At 37.4% G+C, this 21,058-nt stretch overlaps 1 protein-coding gene and 1 long non-coding RNA gene across 2 annotated transcripts in view; both read right to left on the reverse strand.

Moving 5' to 3' along the window:
* The window catches only part of LOC136027123 (uncharacterized), a 36,874-nt gene extending 35,957 nt beyond the window's left edge, over window positions 1–917 (reverse strand). Inside the window, exon 1 of the long non-coding RNA XR_010617506.1 lies at window positions 769–917. This is a non-coding gene — a long non-coding RNA (uncharacterized LOC136027123). The remainder of the gene's footprint in view (window positions 1–768) is intronic.
* Window positions 918–8,280: 7,363 nt separating this feature from the next.
* On the reverse strand, window positions 8,281–9,520 carry LOC136027705 (soluble calcium-activated nucleotidase 1-like). Its single transcript, XM_065705156.1, has one exon. The coding sequence runs from the start codon at window positions 9,518–9,520 to the stop codon at window positions 8,363–8,365; it is 1,158 nt and encodes a 385-aa protein (XP_065561228.1). The 3' UTR covers window positions 8,281–8,362.
* Between the last annotated feature and the right edge of the window lie 11,538 nt (window positions 9,521–21,058).

A 21,058-nucleotide genomic window follows, 5' to 3' on the forward strand; every position in this document is an offset into this window, starting at 1 on the left:
CTCCAAGGTTTTTTTTTGTTATGATTTTTTTGAATGACCACCCATGGTACTGGGACATGTCCGGGTACATACCACAAGCAGTATATAGTGGGACATGTCCCAGTACCATGGGTAGTCATTTCAAAAACTCATAACAAAAGAAAAACTTGGAGATCCCACTCTGAAATGTTCACCAGTTATTTAGAACAATGAGAGCTTTATATGCATAAAAGCACATAAAATTCTGTTTGGACAAACTGACCCAGGTGAGGGTCCTGTTTAAAATTCTGGAAAACAATTTTCAAATAGGGACTAAATATTTAACTATCAAAACGAAGAAAATTATAGGCCTAATTACTATTCCTGAATCAGCAACAAATGGTAATTTTTTCTCATCAGCCAGTTCTTATAGACACATATTTTCAACTATTGGTTACCAGGGGCTACTAAGAGCAGGGATCACAATGTCGGATAATTTACCCTAAAAAAAATTACTGATTTGTGGAAGAGGATCAAAAAGCAGCAAGATATTCACTTATATTTAAGCTTAATTATACTATAATCTACAAATTTACTACTTGCCAAACATTAGATTTTGGGTTAGACCTATACTTCACCATTAGACAGAGAAACAAAAGAATTTGCAACACATATAAATGCTAGCCAAGGCCTGCATTTGTATTCAAAATAATATTATCATTCTATATACAACCTATGCCTAAGCTAGCAAAGGCTATTTCATAGGTATATCAACTTATCCTGATTCAGAAACTGGACAGGCTAATCTACCTTGAAGGGGATTCGACCAACTTGTTGTTCAAAATGAAAAAAAAATCCAAAAATCAGCCAAGAATTTAAGACCAGACTACCAAGATTAGCCTATATCAGGCTACATCTCATAATCCACCGTGCTAACTTGCTTGTTAATTTACAATCCTTTTTTTTTATTATCAACTGTTGCTAAGTTATTTGAGATGTACTACAGATGGCATTGCGAATCACGCAAATTCAAGAGAAATAATGGTTATTTTTATTTTGCTTATATATATATATATATATATATATATATATATATATATATATATATATATATATATATATATATATATATATATATATATATAACTAGGGCCACTTTCATTGAATAAAAATAACAATTGTACATTTAAACGTGTCAAAATTGTTGTGTGATTCAAATTACACTTGACAAAGTCATCCAAAGTGGCTGAGAGAGGCGAAAAAGCGGTTCAGAAAGCACTAAAATGAGGGGATTATCCGAAGCAAGTATCCTTGTCTGGATAGGAAGAAAATATTTTTTACGCAGCTCAGGAAAAGATGGGCGGCCACCATCAAAAATATTTCAGAAGCAATACAATTCACAAGAAGATTAAGAAGCCATCATAAAACATTTTCATAAAGAACCCGAAAAGATAGTACAAAAGCTAAGCTGGACAACGGAGTGCAGTAAGCTCTGAAAAGAAATCTTACAAAGGGTCGCAACTCCCGAACTTAAAAATTAGTAAGTTAGCACTGCAGCATAGCGAACGTGAAAGTGCTTCAACATGAAGCTCATTACTCAGAGTCGGATCCACCGTGAATCCAAGATATTTGTATGGTCCAAAAAAAAGATAATGACACTCCAGAAAGCCGAGCCATAGGGACATGTTTCAAAAGAGTTCCCCGGGAGTAAAAGCCATACACTGGGTCTTAGCCGTGTTGAACACGATATCAATGGCTGACGCAAACTCATCAGATATTGAAAGTAAATGGTTAAGTTCAGTCACTATAGGAGCTAAAATAACCAGGTAATCAGCATAACTCAGGTTATTGAAAAAAACACCACCAATGAAACAGCCAACCCCAGTTTGTGCCAAACGCAGGTTATGATCATCAACATAAAGGCTATAAAGAAACGGCAAGAGGAGTCCAACTTGCCACACACCATTCAAAACAGGGAAAAACTCACTGAAGTAACTACTCCAGTTGGTTTTGAAAAGCTGTACTTCAAACCAGTATTAAAGACTTCCAATTATACGACGGTCAACTCCTTTAGTGTCTATTTTGTCAAGGAGCTTCTCAAGCTTCACGCGGTCGAAAGCCACCTTTGCATCAACGAAGCATGCAAACACAGGACTAGAAAAAAGCCAAAAGTACTGCACTACAAATTTAAGGACAAACACACAGAATGCTGTCAAAGATCCTTCTTAGAACCCAAATTGATAATGCGACGAATCAATCTGGGGTGATATCAGAGAGTATAGACATTTTCAAAAAGTTTTGAGATGGCAGCCGCTAGAGCAATCGGTCTGTAATTCCTTAACGATGCCATATCACATGCATTCAACTTCAGAATAGGAATCAGGCAAACGTCAGTAAGGGAAAGTGAGACATAGCAGTGGAAAAGGAGACCAGTGAAGAGAAGTGTCAACAAACAAATCAGGGATTGGCCGCCGTGTTTAGTATGATTTGCCGTCACTCCATCAAGTCCACCAGACGTGCTACCCAAAAGCCCAGACAACGACCGCACCACAGACTCTGCCGTTATCAGCTTCTTAACAGGATCAGTCCGAGGTTTGGATAAGGACCTTGCCCTTGCTGCTTTGGGATTTGAAGCCACTGATGAGAAAACAGCACTGTAATGACTCCTCCATAGCTCAGCAATTTCTTTGGGACCAGTCGCTGAATTGACTCTGTTCGATATTTTTGGAGACCAGCGCTCTTAGAACTAGCAATATTTTTCCATAAATCACGGAAATTAAGTGAACCCAAACTACTGGCTAGCGCTGAAGTCCTCAAACTCTCCATATTCTTTTTGCACCACCGAAGGGCACTCCAGAGCCTTCTGTGAAGAATTCTCCTTACAGAATCGAGCCCACCTCCAAGAGGTCTGCCATTGGCAACCCACAAAAGCAAGGCATTTGTTGCAGCTACATAATGAGGGCAAACGTGAGTATTTCAACCAGGAATAACATTCAGCCCCTTTTTCCTGTTAGTACTACAAAGACGTTAAAGTAGAGTATGAAATGCACTATCAATAAGAATCGAAATCAGTGCACAATAAAGAGCCCCTAACCCATTAGTATGAGAAGGATTAGTATAGTAAGGGAAGGTACAATGGTAAATAGTTGTTATATCCAGAGCAAGGATACGCCTCTCAGCCTCCACACAATAGGACACAAGCTGAGACGCACTCACACGCTCCCAGTCCACAGCAGGGGGACCAGGGAGTGGCAGATCTGCACACAACAAATCCACGGCACAAATAGCACAAGATAATTCAAACAAAAGTGAGAAATGGTCTGAACCAAATATATCATATCTTACAGAAATAGGCATAACAGTACTACTAAAAGAATTTGAACACACCACATGATCAATCCATGACCTACGGCTTGACGGGCTCAAATATGTAAAAGTCAATGACTCTAGAGCCACTTCGTGCCAACAAACCAAATCATTTTCAGCTATTAGTGCCTTCAGCTCACGAACGAAAATAGTATCGGTACTGTAATTAGCATTAAAATTACCCAGGAAATAAACATAAGTATATTTATCAGATAAAACGGTACTAGCTTACTTAAGTACAGAGAGAATTCAAGCAAATTCTCAATTGAGAAAACGGGCATATAAATATTAACAAAAAGGTATTCCTGATCATCACAACGGAGACAGACTGGCTGCAGCCTCTCATCTGAGGGGAATGGAAAAGATGTTAGGCGGGAGTAAGTGTTTTCACAAAGAATAGCTAACCCACCTCTCGGCCTCCCTCTCCAAAGTCCATCACGCGCTTATGTAGCATTCACTGAAAAAGAAACAAAATCCCCACTTAAACCCTCCAAAAAAGCATTATCAAAATCAAGTAGCATGGTTTCGGAGAGTTTTCACTACACCAGCATTATGCTTCACCGAGTGACAGTTATATGACACTATACGTAGTTTCTCATCCATCTATGTAAGTTTGACCTTTGGAAGGTGTGGGTTCACTAGTGGGCATATTAGGCTTAGGTTCATAATAAGTCCTAACAAGGATACCAGCAGGCCAAAATTCAGGTGAAACCACTTTCGCACGTAGCGCAGCAGACAGAATGAGCTTGATCGAAGCACTGCTGGGACTTGCCGTCACAATTTTTTAGCAAGATACTGGACACTTCAGCTTCTTTGAAACAAAATTAGCAACTGTGTCCTCAGTCGTTTCGGGAGCAAATCTACTAACAAAGAGCTTTGATAGCTTAGTTTCCAGGACTAACTTCATATTAGGAATCACATACCTGATAATAGCTCCCACAGTGTATTTGGGACCTTGAAGACCATGTGAAAGAGAACCTCAACCTCCGGCTGCCTGAGCCGTTTTAACCATGGGTGTGTTAGCAGATTTCCCTGTAGCACTGGCATAGGTTCCAGCTTCAATTTGACTCTTGCTACCAGTCGCTAGCCTAGAAACAAAGAGTCACAGAGCCACTACTTGCTCTATTAATAGGAAGTGGCGCATACTCATTAGTTCTACCCGTCAAAACAGTCTCTTTGGTTTTCACCAGGCTGGGAACCTCAGATGACTGCGATAACTTAAATACGGGCGTCAACAATTGCATGAGCAACAATGTTGCTTAGCAACAATTGCATGAAGTGCAGATTTGATCTCATCAAGTTCAGGTTTTAAGCTTGAAACATCCAATGACGCAATATTCTGAAGAAACAATTTAAGCTCCTCTAACTTGGATTTCAAAGAACTAAAAAAGCTTATAATACTCGCAAGATCAAAGTGCGAGAGTGACAAAGAGGGGAGACACAGCAAATTACGCGCCACAAAAGTCGGAAGGAATTTTTTATCAACTTGTAAGAGAATAAAAAAAAATTCACAAAGTACAAGGCTTTTTGTAGATTGGCCCAATCGGGTTTTTACTAAGTCTGGAAATTCCTTTGTCAGAGACGTGATCACTTCACTGGGAACGTAAGCAACTAGGTTTCCTTTTGCTCTGTTGATTTCCTCCACCGAGTAAAAATCTACACAAAGCTTAATTAGGAGATCCTTAGGAGTCCCAGAGTCAATCCGGGTGATAAAAAAAAAGCTAAAGAGCTCATAAATAACGACTTTTGTCGACATCCTTACTATCAAAAGCAAAAAAAAACAAAGTCTTACTCACAAGCGGGCTAAAGAAACCCCCTGCAAAAAAATATAATACAAATTCAAGTCCGAATTCTTAATTGTTTAGTGCCACGGTAAAATATATCTGCACTTTCAATGATATAATATATCCCAAAGTTAATCCAGCTTAAAATTGAACTATTGTCATATGCTGGCAGTCCGGATCATATGCATAAGTATGCTCAAGAGGCCATTGCTTATGTTCGTTTCTATGGTTGTCCAGGTTGGGCAATCCCTCTTGGGACGAGATACAGCAACTTTTATTTCCTGGAGAATTGCCGGTTCATAGACATGACATTACGGTCCGTGTCTTCCTGCAAAAGTTGAAATCACTGATAAATTTCATAGTAAAACTTCAAGTGTTTGGCTTGTAGTCCGAAATCAGTGATATCGATGAAGTCGTACAATATCAGGCTGGGAGATACATAACCAGTAATGAAGCTGTGTGGCGAATTATTTCATTTCCGATACATAAACCAAGTTCAGCTGTTGTTCACTTAACGGTACATATACAGAATGGTCAACGTGTTTATTTTTTTGGAATCCAACGTGCAACAAAAAGTCCTGAATCCACCACCTACAGCGTTAACTGCCTTCTTCGCGTCATGTCAAAATGATTTTTTTGCAAAAAAATGCTGTATTCTGAAGTGCCTACGTATTACATGTGGAATGCTAATAAGAAATCATTTGAACGTCAAAAACGGGGTGAGTCAGTCGACGGTCAACCTAGGATCTTCAAAGAAACTACGATACGAAGACTCTACACCATTCACCCAATCAAGGTGAATGCTTTTTTCTCCACCTGCTTTTGGTGAATGTACCCGACCCAACGTCTTTTGAGCATTTCAGAACTATAAACGGGACTATACATGACACCTACCGTAGTGCATGCTAAGCTCTGAATTTACTGGAAAACGACCAACACTGGGATAACTGCATCAATGACACGTGCGAAACGTCAACTTCAAGTCAAATTCCTGCATTATTCAGAATTATATTGACAACTTGCTCTCCTTTATCTCTTACAGAGGTATGGCAGAAATACAAATCACAAGTGGCCGAGGATATAATCCACCGAATACGGTTAGAGGGGTCAGATATGACCTTGAATTCTACAACAGAAATTTATAACTTCACTTTAGTTATGAGTGAAGATTTGTGCTTATCAATGGCAAACAAACTTCTCAAGTATTTGGGAATACCTTCACCTAATCGTACTGCTGCTATTTCTTCATGTGTAGAATTGGATCTTGAACAAAGTTAAAACACGTTTGATCTATTGACGCATATACAAACAAATATTTCTAAGTTAACATCTGAACAAAAAGGCATTTATGATCAGATAATGCATTGTGTCGATAACCAAGTTGGAGGAATCTTCTTCTTGGATGTGCCACGAGGTACTGGCAAAACATTTCTAATAAGATAGATTCTGGCATCAATTCGATCCAAAAATGGCATGTCGTTGGCTCTACCGTCGCCCGGAATAGTTGCAACGTTGCCGCCTGGTAGGATAACTGCTCATTCCACTTTGAAATTGCCCCTGAATATGCAATCTACAGAAACTCCCACGTACAACTTTTCCAAATCATCTGGGATGGATAAAATGTTGCAGCAATGCAAACTTATTGTTTGGGACGAGTGCACAATGGCACACAAAAAATCGCTCGAGGAACTTTACCGATCATTGCAAGATTTGCGAGGATATTCCAAACCCTTTGGCAGCACATTAATATTGCTTGCGGGAGATTTTAGGCAAACATTACCTGTTATTCCTAGATCAACACCTGCGGACGAAATGAATGCTTGCCTGAAAAATTCTTATTTTAGGGGTACACATAAAGACATTAAAATTAACTATAAACATGCGTGTCCGATTGCAAAACGATCACTCTGGTTAAATATTTTCAGATCAATTGCTGGCAATTGGACACGTAAAGCTCCCGGTTGACTCAATTTCAGGACGTATACAACTGCCTCCGGAATTCTGTAATTTAGTGACGTCAAAAATGATTTGGTTGAAAATATATTTCCGAATATTCTAACCAATTATAAAAATCATAAATGGCTAAGTGAGCAAACGATTCTACCATACAAAAACAAAGACGTCCACAAAATCAGCAATATTATTCTGACCAAGATTCGAGACCAGGCTGTCAATTACAAGTCAGTCGACACAGTTCTGGAATCAAATAAGGCGGTTAGTTATCCATCAGAATTTTTAAATTCCCTGGATCTCCCCGGCTTTCTACCACACTTGCTACAACTAGAAATAAGTGTACCAATAATACTGTTGTGAAATATTAACCTACCAAAGCTTTGCAACGACACGCGAGTTGCCGTAAAAAAAAACAATGGAAAACGTAATAGAGGTAACGATCTTGACAGGGCCTTCCGAGGGTGAGGCTGTTCTTATTCCTCGTATTTCCATGATTCCAACAGATCTGCCTTTTCAATTTAAAAGATTGCAATTCCCAATTCGAGTAGCATTCGCAATTACCATCAACAAAGCTCAAGGGCAATCATTAGAAAAATGTGGTATAGATCTTAATAAGGTTTTTCCCACGGACAATTATATAGTGCATGCTCAAGAGTCGGTAAACTAGCTAATCTACTTATATGCACAGACAACAGAACAGCGAAGAATGTTGTATATCCATAAGTTTTACGCATTTAAAAATTAGCACATATCTGTTGTATATACATATGAAAATCTATATTTAGAAGCCTTCCGCGTGCCGCTTGATGGCACCAGACGGTGAAGCCGCCTGGTCCCAGCCAGTATGTTATATGCATTGCTGTGAATTCTCGAAATCTGGTTAATGTCGACATTGACCAGATAATGTTCGAAATTTCTTATTCTCTGCTTGGATTGAATTAGCTTTGTGAATCAGCTTTTTCGGTATTATACAAGCCTTGATGATAAAAGTTAAAGTTAGATTAAATTAGGTCATAAGTTTTAGAAGTGGATTAAAAACTTAACCAAACCTGTCACCATCGAACCTGGAATGAAACCGAAAAGCTGACTCACAACGCTGACAACGCTGAAAAAGATGTGAGATATTACTGCCTATTAATCCTTCTCGAATAAAAAACGAATTAAACCACACAGTAGAATCCTAGAAACCAAAATTTTTAGATATGACAATAAATACAAGTAAAATAGACACAAAATAGTAATAAAGTCAATGGCTAAAAGAATAATTAGAGAGCAATGAAACCCTAAATGTTTGACAAACTTCATAAAAATTCAATCCCTTCAAATTTATGCTCAGCAGATACTTGAGTTTCTGGTAAAATGACGTGGCCATCCATGTTGAAAACCAATGCATATGTAGACGTTTTCCCGTTTGTTTCTTCTGATTTTAGCGCGACTATCCATTCATCATTAGTGCCTGGGATGAATTTTAGACTCGAAAAACCGTGAGTTGGAGTTACTGTGCCAACACGTTTGACCTCAACATCTGAAAAATCCTCATTAGCAATTAGCATCAGATTTGTTCCTCTGTTTTCGTCGTCTTCTTCATTATATGATTCCTTACTCTCTCTTCGAGGTAGAAATACCCACATTCGTTTAATGTTACTCCAAGCACATGCTTCGTGTATCAAATAACCTGGATGCTGAATGTCAACTGCCTTTGCTAAAGCTTCATAATTCATCTGCCAATCATGGTGCTTAACATGTCCTTTCGGGGATACTGACTTCACCCATTGAGGAAAATGATTGACAGTTTCACCCTTGGAATTTGTCCATGCCTTTCCAAGGCCACCGACATATAAGTAACCATCTTTCACAGTGGCCCATTCACTCTTGAAACCTTTGGATTCTTTTCCAGGCCCATCAGTCAATATTACCCATGGATAGGATGTCTTCCCTTCAATCACATATACGATTCCAGTCCGATCGTCAAACGTCAAAACATTCCCATCAAACACAATCAGTTCTGATAGTTCCATTCCTCTTCCGCCACTCGCAATGTTTGAAGACAAAACAATAGGGGAACCCGATTCTATTTCAATGTAAGCCTTTTGAGCAGGAATGTCCACAGTCAAGTAACCTGCTTTGAGATAGCTCAGCCAAGTGTGTCTTACATCTTTCCTTAAGGATGATGTATCTAAATCTGATATAATTCCAAATTTATACTTCAAGCCTCTTTCTGTCCGTTCAGGGGCTGTCAGTGGATATGGAGGCTCATGCACAATTGTTTTGTAATCTTTCCTACTGTCCAAATATTTGTTGGTACTTGGACTCCCAAAGAAAGTATATATGACAACCAAAAATAAGAACGATATAAATACAAAAAGTATATGGCGCTTTTGAATCCTTAAAGCACTGTTTCCAATCCTATAGACAGGAACTGTTGTAAAATGATGTGGCCTTGAATCATCATACATCATATTTGTAACTAAGAAGTTAGATAAGAATCTCTTAAAAGCTAAAATAAAATGACGTAACGAGTTCATTGAATCGAAACGAAAATTAAACTAATTTCAAAATCTTATAGTATTTTTCTAATTCAATTAACAAATTGAAACTATTGCTCAGACACCATAAATAGGTTTGCAATTTACATAATAACTAGCAATTCTCAACTGAAAACTGAAATAAAACAAAATGTAATGATGGAAATATCTCAAAATAAAATAGACGTTCAATTGGTATCCACGAGACAAATATAACTGAAACGAAAAATGAAATACAATTATTTTATTTGAAATTTTCAGAAATTATTCTAGTTTCAAATGACAAATCATATTCACTTATGAAGAAAAACATCTCGCAGTAAAAACTGATCACCGACCATAACAATTGCCACTTCGTTGATAGTTGGAGCATTGTATCTACACATATGTTCGCCAGTAGGTGTTTTGTCAGCAAAAATAATAATTTTATGCGTACTAGTAGGCATCAAATCGATTGCTGTTTTGAACAGACGCACTAAATTATTATTTTTGAAAAGATATTGCAACTGGGAAACGAAAGTCCTTTCAACGTAGGGAAAAATTACGCAACGTGCATTCAACTAAACATTGCTATCACTGATGAAGTACAGTTGCAAAAATGTGTGATTCTCACCTGAGTATGGTAGAAGGGAGCCTGCTCTATGATAAATTTACCCTTTTACTCTGAAAGTAGGCATAAAATGACCTCGATCTTCGATTTGGGCACAAAACGACGTCATTTGGAAACATGAGTTATATTTCCTGATGTTTGATGAAAAAAAAAACGCTTCGATTCAGACATATATCCAGCAAACAGTCTTCAATGGCTCTGGTGGTGCAGCCAGTCGAGGAAGTTTAACTTTTCTTAAGCTACAACTGCAACACATTCCAATTGTTTCGCTATTAAATTTCAAGGCCTTGCAAAAGGGACAAATTTCAGACATAGTGCCGATTTGAACATCTCGACTCAAGCTATAATCATCGGAAGCGTAGTACCTGAATGCCAGGCGATTATACACGCGTTGCTCTTATAATAAATCGACACGCTTTCTTTTGGTACTTTCTCTTTAAGCCAAGAGCCTGGTGTCGAGTTGCTCTGGTGATTCCTCGACATGCCTACTTTTTTTGCTTTCTGTTTCAGCCTTACGCCTGTTTTCACGTTGCTCTGGGGATTTCTCAACACACCTTCTTTTTTACTTTCTCTTTCAACCCTAAGTCTGGTTTTACTAGTTCTGGCGAGTTCTTAATGTAAGAAATTTGTGTAGTACTTGTGGAAGCTCTTATGTGGGACGCACTAACCAGAATTTAAAAATGAGATTGCTACAATATCATAATTATATTTCATCGTCTTTAAAGCAAAATACCAAACCTGAAGATTTCAAGTCGGCCCTCTTGACCATATCTATAATTTTCCAAATCATTTTATTTTGTTTGAAAATGTTTCTTCGATTTCCAGGGACCAAGGTTTAAAGCAAATTTTCAGGGAAACAATCGAAATTAGAAAAAAATTATTCGAGAATAATTCCATAAACAGAGATACAGGTGAATTTGGATTGAATTCAATTTACGATAATTTACTGAGTTCAATTAAAGTAAATATCACCTCACCTAAAAGCTATGACCTCTGTCCACAGAATATGTCAGATAAATCTAATGAACCGGAACCGAAAAGGCCAATTAGACTGGCTTCCGCTGTTGCATTGAAAAAAATAAGAGCAATAAACTATATGTAATTAGTTTATTAGGTATAAATTTTGTTTGGTTTTATTCATGTCTTTTAGTTTTACTGCTAATGATGAACACTGTATTTATGTTCGAAATATCCAGTTAAATTTTACATCTGTTTACTGTCAATAAAAAGGTTTCATCCCTATTTTGAACTGCTTTACTTTCGTCATGGAAAGGCAGTGTGGTCTTCGAAGTCATCTACGTTGAGTATATGGGGATAATGTGACCAAGGAGGTGTCTAAATATATTAACACCCATAAAAGACACGCAAACGTTATAAATCAACAAGATTTTCTTCATCAGTGTAAGAAGAAAAGGATTTTACCACCTTCAATAAAATTCAATCTACATTTAGGCACTTTTAAAGGAGGAAAGTTCGAACGAGGTCTACAATTCAAGACTTTAAATCATCTGATTAAAGATAAAAGGAGAAAAATAGCTTTACTAGTGAAAAATAAACTTTTCCTTGAAAATATTATATCAAAATGGTGAGTGCAAGTGATTTTTGTTTTATTCAACAAACAGCAAGAAATCATTTCAATCATAACTTTCACCTTTCCAGAGAAAGATTACTTTAAAAGTTTTCAAAATTATCTGAAAATAAAGCCGTGATACCTTCGTCAACTCTTGGACGAGGTGTAGAAGTTTAATTGTTTATTATAACCCAAGCACCTATAAAAGAAAAAGCGATATGTACAAGCAAGCAAGCAATCACTCACACAAGGAAAAATAAATAAAGGCACTTTATAAATAAGACACTAATGCAAGCAAAGCAAGGTGAGTATTCTACATCTCCTCTTCTTTATAAGCTACTACTTCAAAGATCCAAGGGAATGACAGGTTTGACTAACCGACCAGAACGAGTGGTATATCTGGTATCTCTCGGCATCTGGGTAGAGACATCCTCATTGCTCTGTGGAGGTACGGCTATAGGCCCTGGAGTTCTAAGGGCAAGAGGAGACGTTAATGCTTGCTCTGGAGATGACGGATCCGAGAGTATTCGTGGCGAAGGTGTGGTTCCAAATGGCGAGACGTTTCCAGTTCCAAATGATGGGCCATCGAAGATGGGTCTTGGTGAGGGATGAAGTGTATTATCTGTTTCGGTCCCTAGAGGATCATCATTTGGACTCATTCGGGGCCTGATGTGTCGTCGGTTCCTCCGATAAGTTGAGCCATTTTGAGTCTTCACCAGATATGAGCGGGGAGCATCTCCAAAAACTTTGATTAGCAATGCTCTTTCCCACCTCTTTTTGTCACTAAGTTTGACCCAAACTGGTTGCCCTTCCTTCAATGCAGTCAATGATTTTGCTGTTCGGTCATGGTAAGATTTCTGAATTCCTTGTTTCTTTTGTTTGTTGAATTCAAACGACGAGTAAGACACTATTTTTGGTTCGAGTTGTGATGAAATCACCGGTAGTACGGAACGAAGCTGGCGACTCATCAGCAATTCTGCAGGTGAGTGGTACCATTATTAATTGGTGTGTTTCGATATTCAAGGATTGCTAAGTATGGATCTGATTCGTCCTCTAGTGCCTTTGACATTAGCGTTTTGGCAGTTTGGACTGTCTTTTCAACAAGTCCATTAGCTTGTGGATATTTCGGACTGCTCGTTTTGTGGCTAAAGTCCCATAATTTGGCAAATTGCTCAAATTCTGATGACAGAAAATTTGGAGCGTTATCAGATGTGAGTAATTTTGGTATTCCATGGCGACTAAATTGGCTCTTTAATTTCACAATGATAGTTGATGATGTCAATGAATCGAGCTTATCAAGCTCAAAGAATCGACTATTTTAGTCGACAGTGATAAGATACTGGCGATTTTGCCAGTCGAAGATGTCAATGGCATTGTGTTCCCAAGTCAGCTTTGGGATCTCTGAGCATATTGCTGCTGCTTGTCATGAAAGGCATTGCAAGCATCACACTGGGATATATAGGAAGTGATATCTTTTGTGATACCAGGCCAGAATACGACAGTCCTAGCGCGCTGCTTGGTTTTGGCGATGCCAAGATGTGATACATGCAGTTGTTGAAGGATCTCATGCTGCATGGATGGGGGCACTACGACTCTTGTCCCCTTCAAGATTATGCCTTGGTTGACTACAAGTTCGTCTCTGTAGTTCCAGAAAGTCAAACAGCTGGAATCACACTGTCGTCGAGATAGGGGCCATCCATCAAGTATAGTCTGGCTTAATTTTCGTAATTCAATAGAGGTTGCATTCCTGATTTTTTCCATTTTCCCATTAGATATAGGTAAGTTTTTGAAGAGTGTATGGACAAAGACTTCTGCTTGTTTCTCGTTTTCATTGTCGAGGTCAGATGTGTGCAACCTTGACAGAGTGTCAGCCACAGGTATTTCAGAACCAGGTTTGCATACAAATTTCAAACTATATGGCTGTATTGACAGCATCATGTGCTGTAGCCGTGGCGGTGCTTTGGATATCGGTTTTACAAGGATGCTTTCTAGAGGTTTGTGGTCTGTTGTTATTGTTACGGTTCTGCCATATATATACTGGTGGAAATGCTTGCATCCAAATACAACTGCCAGCAATTCCTTCTCTATTTGTGAATACCGCTGCTCGGTTTCACTCATTGAACGTGAGCCAAAGGCGACAACATTATCGTTAACTGCTAGTACTGCGCCTAGACCATGCTTTGATGCATCTACTTTTATCTCTATGTTTTCGCACTTTGGGTCAAAGTATGCTAAGTTGCTGCAAAGGGCTGACTTTATCTTTAAAAATGCCTTTTCATGAGCTGGTTTCCATTTGTACTCATCAGCCCGTGCTAGCTCTCTTAGGCTTTTGTTTAATGAGGACAAGTTTGGTATGTACCTCGACAAGTAGTTAAGCATGCCTAGAAGTTTTTGAAGCTGCTCACTGTTTTCTGGCGGTGGCATTTCTGTAATAGCCCGAGTTTTTTTGGGGTTGGGCCTTATTCCTTCCGAGGTCAGAAGATGCCCAAAGTATGGGATGCTCTCTGCACCAAACACCCATTTCTCTTGGTTAAACTTCACATTTTTCTCACGCGCACGTTCTAGCGCTGCTTTCAGTCTTTCATCGTGTTCACTATCATCAGCACCACAAATGACTATGTCATCGACTATTAGGCCTAGATTGAGGTTTTCAAAGGCCTCTTCCATTTTTCTCTGGAAATCGTCTTGTGCAGAGTTTAGGCCAAAGGGGTACCTTTTGAATTTGTAACGACCATAGATGATATTAAAAGTTGTCAAGTCGGATGATTCATCATCAAGCATCATTGACCAGAATCCAATAGTGGCATCGAGTTTGGAGAAAATCTTAGCTCCAGCACACCTCTGGGGGATGCTCTCGAATGTTGGGATCGGATAATGTGGTCTTTTTAGGTTCCACATTATCCTGGACCACGGGGTCCAGACATATCCTTAAGTTCCCATTTGCTTTCTCCACTATTGCAACAGAATTAACCCAGTCAGTAGGCTTTGTAACTTTCTCAATGATTTTCATCTGTTCCAGGCGATTGAGTTCAGCCTTTAATCTCTTCTCCAATGCAAATGGTACACGTTTTGGGGGTTGAACTGTAGGAACTGATCCTTCCTTCAGCGTTAGCTTACACACGCCAGGAAGTTGGCCAATAGCCTCAAAGACATCAGCATATTGGTCTATCATGATCTTGATTCGATCAGGGCAAGGTTGCATTGTTTGCATATCAAATATGAATTTGACAAGACCAAGATCAACACTGGTTTGCCTACTAATTATTGGCACTTTCTGAGTGTCAACCATGAAGAATTTGTGCTTCTGTCCAGGCCTATCTTTGTATTGTATTTCAGCTTCACACACTCCATATACGTTCAACTTCCCATTGGTATAGCTTGTCAGGATACTGTTGGTTTTGTTTAGCGTGGGACGGGGACAACATCTCTCATATTCCTTTAATGGAAGTATATTGGTATCTGCTCCTGTATCAAGCTTGGAGCTGATGTACTTCTTTTGTGTACTGAAGTACAGATCAATGTGATGGTCTTTGGTTTGATTCATTGAATTAATTGAATCAATATACAACTCGCTTCCTGAGCCAGGGCAGAAGTCTAATGCATGTATAGCCTGAGAACCAGAGCTTGTTCCTGCAATTCCTAGCTGGTGAACAGTTTTACTCTTGCAAACTCTAGCATAATGGTTGATCTTACCACACTTGGAGCATATTTTTCCTTTTGCGGGGCACTTGTGTCCACGGGAATATTGTCCACCACACATATAACATTCAGGATATTTGCTCACAACATCAACTTCTTGTTTGATAGCTGTCTTGTACTCAGCTTCATTCATAGTTAGTAGTTGTTCTTGGGTTTCTTCCATTGCTCGGCTTGTGTTAATGGCAGTAGTGAGAGTGAGTGTTGATCCCTGTGTAAGCAATTTTTCTCTGATTCTGTCATTTCTTATACCAAAAACTAGCCTGTCCCTGACCATTTCATCTTCTGAATTCCCAAATGAGCAGTCTTTTGCTAAGATCTTGAGACTTGTTACATATTGTTCAACAGTCTATGCAGCATCCTGGTTCCTTTTGTGAAATGTGTATCTGGCAAAAATGGGGTTTGCCATTGGTTCCACATAAGTGTCAAACTTTGCCAGGTATGGAGATACATTCTGTTCTGAGTCAACAATAGTGAAGGTGTTAAATATATCCCTGCCTTTTTCACCAACCCATATGAGCAAGTATGAGCATTGTACAGTTTCTGCTTTATCACTAAGGGGGCCACTGAACATTAATTTTGCATGCTGCTTAAATCTATTCCATGCATGTTTCAAGTTTTGTGAATTCCAGTCGATCGTTGGTGTTGAGCAATGAACTGAATCCATCTTTACTTGGTTACTTCTGACACCATGTAGAAGTTTGATTGTTTATTATAACCCAAGCACCTATAAAAGAAAAAGCGATATGTACAAGCAAGCAAGCAATCACTCACACAAGGAAGAATAAATAAAGGCACACTATAAATAAGACACTAATGCAAGCAAAGCAAGGTGAGTATTCTACACCAGGTGTAATTAATTTTTCATCAAGGACCTTAACGTTACAAGAAAAGTCCGTATTAGAAAAAGGTCCAAAATTTTGCTTTAGAACTAATAAAGTCCCAGTAGAAGAAAGTATCTCTTCAATAGAAACATCTTTACATAAAAACCCTATCCTAATCAAAGATGTTAGCCTAGTAAGAGCTTCTAGGCTAACGTCTTTGATTAGGATGGGGTTTCTATGTAAAGATGTTTCTATTGAAGAGATAATTTCTTCTACTGGGACTTTATTAGTTAAAAAGTTTTCAAGATTATCTGAAAATAAAGCCGTGATACCCTCGTCAACTCTTGGACCAGGTGTAATTAATTTTTCATCAAGGACCTTAACGTTACAAGAAAAGTCCGTATTAGAAAAAGGTCCAAAATTTTGCTTTAGAACTAATAAAGTCCCAGTAGAAGAAATTATCTCTTTAATAGAAACATCTTTACATAGAAACCCCATACTAATCAAAGATATTAGCCTAGTAAGAGCTTCTACAGTTAAAACCCTGTCAGAGTTTGCTTTAAAACCAGAAATCCCTAACAATTCTATCAAAGACATAAATATTCTTAAGAATTTAAGAAGGGATGAATCTGTTATTATTACAAAAGCAGGCAAGGGTAACACTTTAGTGGTAATGGACACCAAGGACTACTATTTAAAATTAAACACTTTACTGAAAGATGAAAAAACATACAAAAAACTTTCTTTTGACCCGATGGACTCATACACAAAGAAGTTCAAGAACGAGTTAAAGAGTTTGAAGGAAGAAGGGAAGATTACACCCCAACTTTTCTACAAATTCTTACCAAGAAGTTCTTTGTGCCCTAAATTATATGGACTTCCAAAGATACATAAGCCAGATCTGTCATTACGACCAATTGTTGCAAGCACAAAGTCACCAACAAGTGCTCTGAGTAAGTGGTTAGTGTCATTATGTAAACCACTCATGTCTACACAAATTTCTTACATTAAGAACTCGTCAGAACTTGTAAAAAAAACTAAAAGAAGTGGAGATTTCTTCAAATTCTGTAATTTCAAGTTTTGACATAGTGTCAATGTATACGAGTATTGATGTAAAAGCCGCAGAAATTCTTCTTGAAAGAAAGATACTAAGGAATCTGGACTTAATTAGTGGTGAAACAGTTTTGGAAGTCGGTGTAATTATGAATTTATTTAGGTTGTGCAACACGTTCTCTTATTTTTTTTTTCAATTCAGAGGAGGTTTTTTCGAAGAAGTAAATGGTTTACCCAAGGGGGCCCCTTTAAGTCCTTTATTAGCAAATTGTTTTGTAGAAAATATTGAAACAATAGCTTTAGATTCATACTTTTTAAAACATAAATTTTGGGGGAGATATATGGATGACATAATTTCAGTATGGAATTATGGGGAGGAGGAATTAAAAGGTTTTTTAGAACATCTTAATTTTTGGGGAGGTGATTTAAAATTTACAATAGAATTAGAAGAGGATAATAAACTTCCTTTTCTGGATGTTCTTCTTTTAAAAAATGAAAATAGTCTGTATTTTAAGATTTACAGAAAACCTACTAACAATAACAGATTGTTGTCGTTTCTCTCCGGTCATGCTCGCCAAGTAAAAATTGGTTTAATCATGTCCTTAACTGACCGAATTTTTACAATTTGCTCTCCAAAATTCATCGAGGAGGAATTATTGTTGTTAAAAGAGATTCTAATTAGTAACCATTATCCGGGCTGGTTAATTGTCCAGAGTTTTTCGAAAAGAAGGAAAAAATTTCTAGAATTTTCTGACGATTTTCTGGAAACAACAGAAAAGAAATATATTTTTGTTCTCTACCATATGTTCCAGGGTTGAGTGAAAAGCTTAAAAGAATTTTACAAAATAATGGCTTAAAGGTAGCTTTAAGAGGTAGTAATACTTTGGCTAGTTTTTTAAATTCTGGAAAGGATCGAACTTCCGTAGAGCAACAAAGTGGGGTTTATAAAATCCCATGTACTTGTGGAAGCTCTTATGTGGGACGTACTAACCAGAATTTAAAAATGAGATTGCTACAACATCATAATTCTATTTCATCGTCTTTAAAGCAAAATACCAAACCTGAAGATTTCACGTCGGCCCCCTCGGAACATATCTATAATTTTCCAAATCATTTTATTTTGTTTGAAAATGTTTCTTTGATTTCTAGGGACCAAGGTTTAAAGCAAATTTTCAGGGAAACAATCGAAATTAAAAAAAATTATTCAAGAATAATTCCATAAATAGAGATACAGGTGAATTTGGATTGAATTCAATTTATGATAATTTACTGAGTTCAAATAAAGTAAATATCACCTCACCTAAAAGCTATGACCTCTGTCCATGGAATATGTCAGATAAACCTAATGAACCGGAATCGAAAAGGTCAAAGAGACTGGCTTCCGCTGTTGCATTGAAAAAAAAGCGCAATAAACTATATGTAATTAGTTTATTAGGTATAAATTTTGTTTGGTTTTATTCATGTCTTTTAGTTTTACTGCTGATGATGAACACTGTATATGTGTTCGAAATATCCAGTTAAATTTTATATCTGTTCACTGTCAATAAAAAGGTTTCATCCCTATTTTGAACTGTTTTACTTTCGTCATGGAAAGGCAGTGTGGTCTTCGAAGTTATATAAGTTAAAGTCTCGGTGCTAAGCTATAGTTGTTTTGCCATAAGTAAGCTTGCAAGCTAAATTCTATTTTGGTCTTCCTGTTTCGGGCCATTGATAGATAACATTACTCAAAATGCCAGGGATTTGAACTTTAATTTAGTAGATTGGCCAGGGCTAGTCTAAGATCTTAGTCTAAGGCTAGTCTTACAGAAAGAGCTTTTGTACAGAAGTGGTGTTTTATTTAGTAGTCTACATTGAGACACCGTATAGAGAGTCTTTTTTTCAGATTTGATATATATGTGTTTTTTGTCAGGGCGTTTGGAAGAATACATGTAAGCTATTTTATATAGCAGTCTATAGTTTGGCCCGTTTCGATCACGGTGCTATACCTTGGAGCAGTGTATACCGTAAAAGGGTACTAACATACTATATATTTACGGTACAGTAGTGGTAACCGCGAGGAATTCCATTTCAATATTTGGTACCAGTGAGGCTTTCCCCTCCAATAAGTGGTGCAGCATCATTTCCACACCAATATCTGGTAGCAGCCGCGGTTACCATTCCAATACCTACGATGTGGTTTGAACCAAGGGGTGGTCTTAGATGCACTGTTCCCCCTCCCAAGAAAGTCAGAATTGCAATAGTTACAGGAGTTGAGGGGCTAAAAACACAAACAAGGGAGCGGGGGTTTAGCCGGGGCACTCCCAAAAATATTAATTCCATATCCGCTCTTGGTTCGGGCATTAGTTGTACAGCTGTAATTGTACACTTTGTTTGTGTAGTGAAAATACTTAATAAGTAACAGAACCATCTGCTTTCGTTGGACTTTTTGATTTAGCAATACTCAAGATAGGAAATTTGAGTCTGTTAAACATGTCATAGAATTCTTCATTTCTTTTTCAGAATTTTTTGTTTAACATTTAATTCAATTAGGCGGAGCTGATGTAAAGACATTGCTCTAAGAGGATTTGAAACTGATAAATTATATCTGGCCATTGTCCTCTGCCCTTTTGACTGCGGTGATTCAGAGGGCATATTTCTGTAATTCGTAAAATACTACAATTTTTATTTTTTACCTTTTATAATAAGAATTTGTTTGTAAAAAGGATTTATTTTTCACTATCCTCGCAGGTGCAGAAAAAACTATTTTCTGGACTAAGTCTAACTCTTCTATCGGTTTCTGTTAGAAAAAAAAGATGATGAAAAGTATTTAAATGAAAAAATTCTAAGTGTTTGAAAATCCAAAAGTTTAGGGAAGCAAATATAATCTTGCAATCCACTTCGTTATTTTAACAACGTTAACCATGAATCTCAGTTTAGCACAAAACATCATTTAACATCTTTTGGACTGCTGTAATGGATTTGAAAGCAGTCCCGCTATTTACAAGAGGAAGGAGGAAGATTCAGTTCTAAGGCCATTTCATAGAAATAAAAAAAAAATATCTGAAAAAGAAATTCTTCAAAGAAAACTAAGGCCATATTAAACTTAAAATCAGCAGATATAAAAATCTATCATAATTCAGACTCAAAACGACCAGAAATTACTATTAAAGAATAAATTAAACCCAAAACGAACAGAAATTAAATAGTAATTTTAGCAAATGAACAAATATACAACAGGTACCATATACATGAATAATAACCTTTAAACAAGTAAAACTTAAAATGAATATGCCGGTCAAGCTTAAAACGAATAAAAATCACTGTAAATAAGTGTTTGAGTACTGTCCCCTTCGCAGTTTCAGACATAACATCACTTACCCTCTTTTGAGGTGCTGAGATCGATCAATTTGAATGACAGCCGTGTCATTAACTAGAGAAAGAAGAAAATTTCATTTCTTTTGCCACTTTTATAGGAAAAACCCTGCCTCAATAATTATTCTAACGTATTGCATGGAAATCTAAGATCTTTTTTTTGTAATAGAGCCCAAGTTTTGTTACTTTTTTTTCTTCCTCCTACCTTTCCTTTTTTTGTTTATTTTCTTCCTGTTTCGCTCATTTTCTCTCTTTCGTCCCATTTTTTGGCTTATACAAATTATAAAAGTTAACTGGAAAGCTCAAAAAAAAAAAATCAATTGATTTTAATAACATGACTTTAGAGCAGCAAAATAATTCCATGGCCA

This window comes from Artemia franciscana, chromosome 5 (genome assembly GCF_032884065.1).
Source record: "Artemia franciscana chromosome 5, ASM3288406v1, whole genome shotgun sequence".
Classification (NCBI taxonomy): Eukaryota; Metazoa; Arthropoda; class Branchiopoda; order Anostraca; family Artemiidae; genus Artemia; species Artemia franciscana.

Coding starts and splice junctions, on each gene's coding strand:
- LOC136027705 (XM_065705156.1), bottom strand. CDS start 9,520: ATGATGTATGATGATTCAAGGCCACATCATTTTACAACAGTTCCTGTC.